Consider the following 12,229-nt stretch of genomic DNA (forward strand, 5'->3'; position numbering starts at 1 on the left):
CTCTATACTTCAATCATCCCTCTGTGCAAGAGGGCTAATGGGTATGGTGAAGAGTGATATAGGATATGTCAGTGGATATGCTAGGTGCAATATACATTGGGCCCTGATAAACATTTTTAGGTCTGGGTAATGGTTCATTGTCATTCTAATCAGGCCCAATCCACCATACACTCTGACAGTCTGCATTTATCTGAGTCAAGAATACTTGGCATTTTGGGGGACTCAAATCATAAATTTATTTAGAAGGCACTCGAAACCATAGTCCAGCCCTTGGTGCTCATCAGCCTACTTTTGGGGGTCAATGAAGAGAAACAACGCAGGGTGAAACTTTCCAACTCTGTTGGTTACAGACTGTTCTGTCATCATATGGCCATCTTCCAGTTGTTCCCTTTAAACATAAGTTGATGGGTTTTTAAGTGATCACAGAGATCTACCCTACCAAAGAACCAGACTTACTGGAGGCTGGGGTATAGGAGGTCTCTCCGAATTCCTGTAAAGGTAAGGGCAAGATCCTTGTGAAAAGATCCCATCCACCTTAAATGTGCTCTAATGCCTATGGTGTTTTAGATTATAAAAAGGGAGAGGATTTGGTCAGACTTTTGCCCCCCACATATTACCTAACTCATGGCTAAAGAGCTGTGCTATTTGCTATTCAGCTGAAGAGCTGAAGAGCTGGATTCCCCCATGAGGTTCCTATTCAACTCATTATCTTTTAAGGTGCAGTTTATTTCTTCCTCCATCCTGGGAATTTGTGTAAGTACATGCCTTGCTGCTACCAGCAAGACTCCAGCCTTGATCAGGAAGAATTATTTGGGAGATATTTGGCAGAAATATCCAGGCATAGCCTGACTCACAGTTGCTTGCATTATTCGTAACAATGGGGAAATTTCAAGCCTTTGATTCACTGATATTCTTTAAGAGGATCACTTTGAATTATTTGTCAGGCTATTCACAGATCTCCATTTATTTAGGATCAGTTGCTGCAGATTTATTTTGTTCCTTTGAGGTGATGTTTCTGAGTCTTCATGTTCTTTGTAGTTTTGTGTTGGTGCCTGTGCATTGGAAGAAACAGCCACCTCTCCCAGTTTTTATGGACTGGTTTTGACAGGTTCAGAAGACCTTCACCAATCAGCGCTGATAGAGATTCTGCGTGTTTCTCAAACCTTTTCTATGGATATGTCTTCTCTGGACTTATGCATGTAAATTCCTAATTTTAGGGATTTATTGGTTTCTTTTCAGGAGCCCATAATTTCTTGCTCCTTCTGGTGTCCATTCCTCTTTCTTTTTTCCTATAGAGAAATCTCAAGTTCTTGTGGTTTATTTTTTTTCCTCAAGCTTGTGGCACTGTGCTGGGCACAGCAAGCCATCCTTCTCTTTTCCTTTGTTCTTAGCTGCTGGTTTCATCAGTGCTCTGGGTGAGGTGAGACAGAAACCAGCCCTTTGGGCGGCATGCTGAAAGTCCAAGACATTGGATGCACACTTCTCTCCCTGGCCTGCAGGGAGAAATTGCAGGCTAAGGCCATCTCTCTTGATGCTGAGGCTGTGCTGGCTTGGGAGAGGGGCTGATGTGCAAAAAGTGAAGTTGCTCTTATGTGTTTCAATGCAGGTATTAAAGGTTCCATGCTCATCTGGAGTACTGCAACTTCTTAACTGGATTTTAGACTTCTCACAAAGATATTGTGGTGTGTATATCATTCTCAAACTGGTGTCTCTGTGGAGAAATGAGGGCTGAAACTTCCTGTTCCACCGTCCTCCTGACCACTCCTTACATTTAAAATTTTATAGGGACTGTGTTCCTACCGTATAAGACCACCCCCTCTCACTGGGGACGAAAAAGCAAAGACAATCAACTCTTTATATACCTTTTTTTTAAATTTAGTTACATAGATTAGCTCTAGTAGGATGTTCAGGGCCAAGATACATGTTTGTATAAGCATCTTGAAAATTTGGTGTTTTATTCTTTAGTTTGTCTAACTATGACATTAATATAGTTGAATATATTTATACTCTGTCCAGATAAGGAAGTAGCTTATTCTTAAGTAGTCTGACTGATATCCCTCCCAGCATGAGAAAGAAAGAAGATGGCTACCTGACTTAAGTGTCCATTCTGGACTTCTCCCTCTGTCCACCTAAAATGAAATTTTGATGCCTGATATTTCACAGATACTTTGCTTCCTTCTGAAGCAGACAAATTGAAAACAGACTGCCTATAGATGTTAGCAGATGTAGGGGGACCTGGGTAGCCCAGTCAGTTGAACATCCAACTCTTGATTTTGGCTCAGGTCATGATCCCAGGGTTGTGGGATTGAACCCCACCTTGGGCTCTGCGCTGACAGCATGGAGCCTCCTTGGGATTCTTTCTCCTTCTCTTTCTGCCCCTCCCCCATTTGCAGACTGGTGGGCATGTGCCCTCTCCCTCTCTCTCTCAAAATAAATAAATAAACATTAAAAAACTTCTATTTTGAAACAGTTTGGACTTACAGAAAAGTTACAAAAATAATAAAGTTCTCCTACACCCTTCACTCAGGTTCCTCAAATGTTAACATCTTGTATAATCAGAATTATGAAAACTAAGAAATAAACATTGATATAATACTATTAAATAAACTACAGATTATTTTTCCTCAGATTTTTCCAGTTTTGTTTGTTTGTTTATTTGTTGTTGTTGTTAATATCCTGTTTTTCTCAGGATCCAGTCTAGAATCCCATACTATATTTGTCATGCCACCTTAGTATCCTTCAGTTTGTGACAATTCCTCAGCCCTTTTTTACTTTGACATTGCTAAGACTACAGGCCAATTCTTTTGATCACCATCCCTCAATTTGGGGTTTTCTGATGCTTTCTCATGATTAGACGGAGGTTATGCATTTTTGGCAAGAATACCACAGAAGTAATGTACACGTCACTATATCTTGTCAGGGTGTACTGGTGATGTTCACTTTAATCACTGAGTTAAGGTGATGTCTTCCAGGTTTATCTGCTGTACAGTCATGATTTTTCCCTTGGTAACTAATAGTATTTGAGGGGAAATACTTTGAGACTACAGAAACAGTCCAGCTTCTTCTTATGGCTGTACCTGCCTCAGGTAAACAACAGCTTAAATTCCATTTCTCCCTCAGAAGATGTTGCTCCTTGGATTTGGGCTAGTTTTTCTGTTCTGCCCTCCAGTGGGTTCCAAAAAAAGTCATGAACTTGCCATTTGTCCACTTTTTGTCTTATTGTAGGTGTGAGAGTGATGTTCATTCTAGTTCTGTATAAGTCAAAACCAGAATGCTATATCCTTTCTTCTTTTTATAAGAAAAAGATTAGCCTCTAGGGTGTAATTTTCAACTTATACAAGAGTTTAGGAGAGCCATTTCTTATTTAGAAAAAAAGTAAAAGAGATTTAAATACTTTCTGACTGCTATATGCTTTTATCATGAGAAACGGTGTAAAGTGGAAAGAGTACTGGATTGGGAAATCAAAGATCTGACTGCTGGTGTTTGCTGTCCCACTAACATTCTCTTTGACCTTGATCAAACCCCTCACCCTTCAATTATCACCTGAAAAAAAGATACAGGATGGACTGGATGGTGGCTGGGAGGCTTCCTGGGTACACAGTTTTCCATGATAATAGCTCACGTGCTTCTGATAGCTCCAAGGTAGTACCACTTAATGAGTGTTTTCTACGTGCCAATCACTGTGCTAGGTATTTAGCACAGGAACCTCATTTAATCATTAAGACAACCCTATGAGGAAGGTAATATTTTCTCCATTTTATAGAAAAGGGAACTCAGATTCCTAGAGTAGGTTTTGAAAAAAAGACGAGATGTGAAGGTCCATCTGTCTAATTAAAGCCAATGCTCTGTACACAGTATGTGCTTCCTATCTCTGAAATAAAACACTAAAATAGAGTAGTCAGTCTAGGATCTTGTTTGTACTTCATTCAAATTCAAGAGCATGCAATGATATATAAGGACAGATATGAAACTCCTATACTGTGTAAAATTCTATCCTAAGCACTCGGAAAGATGGATATGACATGGTATTTGCTGTGCATAAAACTCAAAATATAGTAGGAGAAATGAGATATAATACACAAAGAGATAGTCAACAATTATAGGAGGCAATCCACAAGTGCAAAATGAAGGTGTAGACAGATATTGGAAACAAGAGGAAGTCGTGGTCATTGTGGGCTGAGGTTGGTCATAAACAGCTTCAGTAGGGATGAGGTTTTTGCTCCTGGCCTTCAAGGGCAGGTAGGCTTTCTATAGACTGGGGTTGGGTTTGGGGGGATGGAAAAGTGGGCTGTGGCAGTGGGGTGGTAGTTGGGGTAGAGGAAATGGATTATACAAAGGTATAGAGGAAAAAGAAGTACAGAGAGTGGATTAGGGCTACCAGGAATAGACACATTTGAGTAGAATGAAGGTCCTCAGAGGATCAGCAGCAGCAAATAAGGTTGGAAGAGTAGACAGGAGTTGCTTGTGGGGGACACTGGAGCAAAGCTGAGGATGGTAAGCTTGGTACACAGGCAATGGAATGGGTGGGGGGCAGTGAAATTTTTTTGAGTGATTTGAAAAGAGATGATTTCAGGAGAGAACATTGTGCAGATGGGCACAGTGGGTTGCAGCAGGTAGGGCAGGATTAGAAAGAGCAGAGGCTAATATGGAGGTCCATGTTGGGACACATCCTGGCGTAGGGGAGAGGCAGCTTCAGAATCACACAGAACAGGATTAGAGTCTCTCAACTCTGACTTCCCAGCTGTGTTACTTTGGGCAGATTTCTCAGTGCCCTCAGCCTCAGTTGCTACTGAAAAATGTAGATAATACTTTTACCACAGAAATGTTTATTGACCCACTCAAAACATTTGCTGAGACCCCCATGTGTCAGATAAGGAATAGAGAGGTATCAGGGATCATCCCAACATATTTGGCCTGAGTAATGAGTACAGTGCATCTGCCATTCTTGTGACATTTAAACGATATACTGTGTGTAAAACTCCTGTCATAGTGCTTTGTAAATAGTGGCATGTCAGTATGTGCTAACTCTCCTCAAAAATCTAAGGGCCTGGGCTTAGTTTGTGGCAATGCAATATAAATGAAGCCATCAGCATGAGCTTTCATCAACAGAGAGAGCAGTCAGGGCTAAAATATATGATTATCTAGAATATGTAAGTTCTATGAAGGTTCTAAATGCCTTGTACTCCCTTAGGTATAAAAGGGTGGAGGAGGGACAGATTTACTACTGGTAATTATATCTGTCAGAATTGTAACAGGAGATAGATGCACACCCAAGCTGAGTAACTGAGGAGAATCCAATGAAATGTCAGGAGAAGGAACAGATCATGAAACCAGGAGAGAGAACAACATAGAAATTAACCCCCTGACAGTAACTCTGGCTTTGGTAAAACACAATGACCCAGTGTGGAAGGAACCTAGCTATACATTCTTTTCCCCAATGGAAACTAAAACCAAAAACATTAGCTACCATCCAGGGCTCTCCATAAAACTTAACGAGGAGAAAAAAGGAAGACAAGAAACAATTAACTAATGTAAAACATAACTTCTAATTTCTCTGCCTCTGTAGCTAGGTCACAGGCTGTGGTTGACAGCTACAGCGTCTTTCCTCCACTACCCATTCCATGGTCTCTGCCCTCTCACAGAACCTCAGCAGGGGCTAATAACGCCAAAGACACAAACACAGAGAGAGGAAGGGACTATCTTTACTATTGGTAAAGCAGGGATGTTACAGGTAAAGGGGACTTGAGAAGTCATGGCTTGAAGGAAAGGAGGTGGAGGTTTCCTGGTGGGGGTCATGGTTTTATTGTCTTCATGGTCCCCAGACTCAGATCTCACCTCCTTCACTTAGATGAGGAGGCAGCAATGGGCAGTGTACACCCTACAGGATTGCACTGCTGGAGCAGACATCCCAGGAGCCACAGGCTTGGGCACAGGAGCAAGCCTTCCCCAATTATCTTTTGCCTCCTCCCTTTGGGTGGGGCAGAAACATCATGGGGTTAGATTGGAAGGGGGAAATGGAAGACACAGAAGAGGAAGGAGGTGATATGGCAGGGTACTGGATGAAAGAAAAGATTGGAGTGGGGCAGTTAAAGAAGACGGAAAGAAGTGGAAAGAAATCATCCCTTGGGAGGGATGGATGAAAATGATGGATATAGGCGTTATGATCCAACCCAGTGACATTATAATCCTGAGTTTGGAGATAATCTGCTGGTACAGTAATGTGTTGGCAGCCTGAGTGCAGGTATGAGAAAGGGCATGGGATGAGCAAGCACTCCCATCTTCATATAATTACTTACATGAGAGGCAGGAGGACAGGTTTTTTCATTAGTGATGCTGCTACAAAAGAGCTATTTCATGCAGTCTGGGGGTTTACATTATGTAGGAGAGACAAAGAGCTAGGACAGGATGCACACTGGCTAGCCCCCTGCCCCCAATCCCACATCACCCTTCTGTTTATGCAAAAGAGTCAGTGTATCCAGGATTGAGCCACTTAATAGTTGTGTACTGCTGGATAAATTACAGAGCTTGTCTAAGCCTCCGTTTTCTCTTCTGTATAATGGAAATAGCACTATTACCTCATAAAGTTGTAGTGAGCAGTTAATAAAATAATAACAGAATGCCTAACAGTGCCTAGCACATGCTAAGTGCTAAAGAATGTTAGATGTAGGCTTCATCACTGATTCACTAGCAGCTCTAAGAACCCATTAGGCATGGAGAAGGTAGGGAGTTTGGGGATGAATCTTCCAGTTAGAAGTTGCCATCTGGAGATGGGCTAGGAAATGGAGTAGAGTCAAATAGCAGGATTGAGAATTTGGGATATAACTGCCCCCACCCCCATTGCTACCTCCATTATAAGTCAGCCAGCTCGCCCAGAGCTGCTCTTACCTTTTCATATGCTGAAGCATCAGCAGCACTGAGAACACCTGAGCTCATGAGTTGGAAGGCGGAATGAGGAGCAGGTGAGCAGAAGGCTTCATCCTGACGGAAGACAGCATCCTGCCATGAGAAAAAATTGGAGAGAAGATGAAAAAAATTTGGGGGTCTAGAGGGGAGAGGTGGGAAAGTACTGTAGGGAAGCAGCTGGACTAGGGAGAGGCAGAGATGTCAGGGAAGAGAGCTATACATCAGGCCCACACAGCCAGGTTTAAGGAAGGGCTGCCAAGGTTGGGAGGGCAAGAATGTTTTTCAACATGGCAGCATGTGATGAGGGTATTCCCTCCCCTCCACCAACAAACAGAGGCAGTAAAGGCAGCTGGAAAGGGTCAAGCTTTCAGGAAGAAGCTGAAAAAATCTCCATTGTGTCCGGAGAACAACCAGCTGCCTTTTCTCTGATTCTCTGCTGGGGAAGTCTTTCCATCTTTCTCTTTTCCCTACCCCACTCTTTTTGGCAGTCCCACAAGCCTGGCCACTGGCTTGTCAGGAATTGCCAAGTTTGTTGACATCTCTCATTATAGACCTTTTGTTCATTCCTTCAACAGGAAGAGACAGAAAGATGTGATCTTAGGACTCTAGTTGTCATCTACTCAGACACTATTACATTATCCTTGACTAATTCCATCCGTGGGACACTAACAAAAATCCCAACTGGTAGAAGCTTAGAATTGGAATGGAACCTCCATGAATGCAGTAATTTTTGCCTATTTTAGCCACCACTGAATCCCACTGCCAATCACACAGCAGAACTCAATAAATTCTCATAAAAATGAATGAATACAAACGTTGATTATTTACTTATGAAGAAGTGAGATTCTACACTTTGTTCAGATTCTCTGTTCTGGCAGCTTCAGATTATTTCCCTCTTTCTTCTTTACCATCCTTGTGGTTTCTCCTCAAAGATCACAAGATGGTTGACTAACTTCATGGTCACAGCTCCAGATCTCACCTCACACCCAAATCCAAAGCAACAAAATTGTCATGGACACTTTTGAGTCTCTGTTTTTCATCTAGGAAGCAAACTCTTTTTCAAAAGACCCAAGAAGAGTTCTTTTCTGTCTTCTTGGACGGATATGGGTCACATTCCCCAACTCCACCCCATGCAAAGGTGTCTAGGAAAGAGAATACTTGGCCAAGAGGAGAAGTTTCATTATTGACTTAAATAATAATTTATCCTTCAGGACTGGGAACATTACCATTCTGAATGAAACCAGGATGATGTTCACACAGATGAAGGGGAAATTGGCCACTCAGTGGGCAACCATATCAGCCAGTACAACAAAATCCACTTCTGCTTCTACTGTTGCTAACCTCTCTGACTTCCACCTTCATTCTCTGACTTTTTCTTTAGAAGACATACCCTCTGATATTTCTTCTACAGGCACCTTGAGCATGAGACCCAGGGGCCAATGAAACAATGTCTGTCCCTCAGTGACCAATGCTGAGGTACAGGAAGCTGGATAGAAAGCAAGAAAGGGAGCTGACTCAAACTTGATAGTAGGCTAATTTGTTTGTCCATTGCAACTCCTCCATGGGCCAGGTTCTGTTCTAAGCAATGTGGATTCAATGATATCCAAGTTAGACAAAATGTCATCTTTCATGGATTACATGTTTCAAGGGGGAAGATAATATACTAACAGATGAATACATATTTTTAAGCCAGGACTAGAAAGCATTAAAAAAAAATAAAGGACAGGGGTGCCTGGGTGGCTCAGTTGGTTAAGCTTCTGACTTCGGCTCAGGTCATGATCTCACGGGATGTGAGTTCAAGCCCCATGTCAGGCTCTGTGCTGACAGCTCGGAGCCTGGAGCCTGCTTTGGATTCTGTATCTCCCTCTCTCTCTGACCCTCCCCCATTCATGCTCTGTCTCTCTGTCTCAAAAATAAATAAACATTAAAAAATATTTAAAAAACAACAACAAAAAATAAAGGACAAGATATAGAGCATTCTGGAAAGCTTCTCTGAAATAGATTGACCTTGTGTGTGAAGAACCATGTAACTATGGCAAAGGAGGGACATGAAGTGGAAAGGCCTAAGGAGGGAGGGTGACCATTGCTTATAGGAACACCAAGAACTCAGATGTGGCCAGGGTGAAGGATCCAAAATGAAGTTGGAAATATAGCCAATGGCTAGATGCAGATAATGTTGGCCATGATAAACATTTGGGATTTTATTTTCTGTGTAATGAGAAGTCACTAGAATGTGTAATTTGGGCAAAAATTTGACATAATTTTCATTTATATTTTAAAAGACTCATTCTACTTGCCATAAGTAGGGGCATTAAGTTATTATTACACTGATTAATAGCACACAATTGAACAAACATTTATAACAAATTTTGAAAAGTAATAAACACCAATGGTATATTTTAGAAATGTATTTCTTAAATGAGAGAAATGGAGCTGATTTTTCTTTCAGTAATTTATTTATCCATGAATAAATAATCCTAGAGAGATGAAATTTAGAGCCAATATATTTCTTTTTCTTTTCATATTTATAAGCTTTGAGATAATTTCTTCATAATTAAGTATGTAGGAAGGGAAAATTTTTATTGTAGTAATATCATTCAATTTTTTTGAATTCTTTTGAGTTACTTGTTAAAAGTCATACTGAAGTTTATTATTAAAATTATTTTCGGTGGTCTACCAATCGATAACTGGATGATACCCTCGTTCAATATTGTGTCAAACACTGAAAGTCCTGCAACTTGTGAAAGGACTTGTTACCCAGTCACTGGATCACTCAACATTGGTGCCAGTATTTTGGACCATTCCATTCTGCAGATATTTATATCCCAGGATGATGAATTATGGTAAGGTTCAATGGCAGATAAATGCTGTATTTTTGTTTTGTTATGGGGGAGAAAGATAATGGCAAATTCATCACTTTGATCAAAATAGATCTCTGACACATAAGTTTAGGAAACAGTATATACACAAGCCAGAAATCTAGAAATTTATTCTTTTAAAACCATTCTTACCTGCCTCCACCTTGGAAAATCTGCCTGCACTTAGTTTGGAACCCACACTCTTTTATTCAGTGAGCCTCATAGGAGCATGCATGTTATTTACTTTCTCTGTGCCAAGCAAAATGTCTGGCATAATCATTGTCCTTTTGTTAAACAATGAGGGAACTAGGAGGCTGGAATATTAATCTCAAATTTCCCCAGTCTCCCCATATTTTTACTAATCCTTGCTGAGATGGAGTAATTGGGACGCTGGAGAAATTTTCTGGCTAGAGGAATTCTAAGCCCAGGGCAGTAATATCAAAAATACAAACACAGAGAGATGCAAAGAGTTGTCTTTACTACCCAAGAAGCAGGCTGTAACAAATGAAAGGGACAGTTTGAGTCAGGTTTCCTGTTTGATGTGTAGTTTCATTACTGTGATGGTCACACAGTTGGGTTCTCATCCTCCTCCCCCTCAGGTCAGGTGGCAGCAGCGGGAAGTGGTCCAGTCTATAGTGCTGCACTGGCATTGGCATGTGGTTTCTCCCTGGATATCCCAGGAACCACAGCCATAGCCACAAGCACAGCTGGTGACAACCATTCCTATATGGACACATGAGACACAGATGTCAGAACCCTTGGATTTTGAGAGGAAGGAGGTGGACACCTACCATTTTTCATATCTGTGCAGCCCAGGGGTAGATCTAAGTTTTGTGGGACTGCAAACTAATTTGATTTTGAGAGCCCTCTTTAAGGAAAAAAATTAAAAAATCACTAAAACAAACTTAGGTATATGGCCATGGAAGAGGCCTGTGAAAATGAGGGGCCTGGGCATTTCTTTCCTTAGATTCATGATATATTTACCTCTATGCTGGCCCTACTCACAAGACAAGGGAATAGATTGGGAAAGGGAGATGAAGGACAGGGGGAATGGTAGGTAACAGATCATAACAGGACAAGGAGGGGAGGGAGCGCTGATATGTGAGCTCACGAAAGGGAGGTGGGAAGGGGAGAGACATAAACCCAAGAGCCCTCAGTAGCATCATTAAGGGAAATAAGAATGGGTAAGAGATCACTGGGAACCAGAGGTTACAACTCACCTCCAGGTTAATACAATCATGAGGCAAGGAAAGGTATAGGTGCTGGGGGATGGATGGGGTGGGCACAGGGCATCTTACTCACCATTCCTTCTCATGAAGTTACTTACCTGCAGGGCAGGAAGACAGTCTGCCTGAGTTAAAGATACTGGTACATGAAATCTTCTTTGCTGGGGCAGGATTTATTTATTTTTTTAAATTTTTTTAATGTTTATTTATTTTTGAGACAGAGAGAGACAGAGCATGAACGGGAGAGGGTCAGAGAGAGGGAGACACAGAATCTGAAACAGGCTCCAGGCTCTGAGTGGTCAGCACACAGCCCGACGCGGGGCTCGAACTCATGGACCCCGAGATCATGACCTGAGCCTAAGTCGGACACTTAACCGACTGAGCCACCCAGGCGCCCCTACTGGGGTAGGATTTAATTCTGAACAGGAGAGAAGAAGGGGTACTGCCCATGATAGCTGTCTCCAATAGTCCCCTTCCAAATCTCCTTTTACCTCAGAAGTGTCACTGTGTCCATAATCATGCTACTCACTAGGTTTTAAAGTTCAGTTTTCTCATTTATAAAATGAAAGTAATAGTTGTACTTATTTCATAAAGTGAAAATTGAGGTTATCTATGTAAATTTTTGCACTATACCTCGTTTGTAATGAGTGTCCATAAATTATAATTATATTCCTCCTCATTACCATCATCATCAAGCTCATTATCATCAGAGAAACCTCAAATTTTAGCTAGCAGTCCAAAAATGATATGGGAGTAGAAAAAGCCATGGGCAGGAAGATTAAGCTTGAGTGGACTTAATAGAAGCTGGGATCTAGGGATGGGACCAAGAAGAAGTTAGGTTTAGGAATAGGTGGCATGATCAGGGGTTCTCTCCCACTCTCTGCCCTCAGTCAGTTACCTAAGCCAGTGAGAGCTTCCTTTATCTTTGTATCCATGATGGAGTCCAAGGAACACTGAGCATACCTTGGGATCATCAGCTGGAGAAGGAGGATGAGAATGAGAAGGAAGTAAGACGTAAGCTTCATCCTGTAGAACAGCAATGTCCTGGGGCTGGGAGGAAAGATAGAAAGCTGAGATCTCTGAGCTCCAGTATGGTCGAGAAGGAAGGGAACACGTGAACAGTCTCAAGAGAGAACAGATAGGAGAAAATCAGTGCCAGTATGGAAGACTCTGGATCTCTCCAAGCTGTTTGAAGAACCAGGGAGGGTGGCTGCAGAGCAAATTAACTCACAGATGAGTTCA

At 41.7% G+C, this 12,229-nt stretch overlaps 1 protein-coding gene across 1 annotated transcript; it reads right to left on the bottom strand.

Moving 5' to 3' along the window:
- Nucleotides 1-10,356: 10,356 nt before the first annotated feature.
- On the bottom strand, nt 10,357-12,229 carry RETNLB (resistin like beta). Its single transcript, XM_019448104.2, has 3 exons — nt 11,886-12,229; nt 11,089-11,166; nt 10,357-10,484 (listed from the first exon to the last, which is right to left on the bottom strand). Exons 1-3 carry the CDS (start codon nt 12,010-12,012, stop codon nt 10,357-10,359), a joined length of 333 nt encoding a protein of 110 aa, XP_019303649.1. The 5' UTR covers nt 12,013-12,229.

Source organism: Panthera pardus, unplaced genomic scaffold, assembly GCF_024362965.1.
Source record: "Panthera pardus isolate Hobbes unplaced genomic scaffold, ASM2436296v1 HiC_scaffold_16, whole genome shotgun sequence".
Lineage (NCBI taxonomy): Eukaryota > Metazoa > Chordata > Mammalia > Carnivora > Felidae > Panthera > Panthera pardus.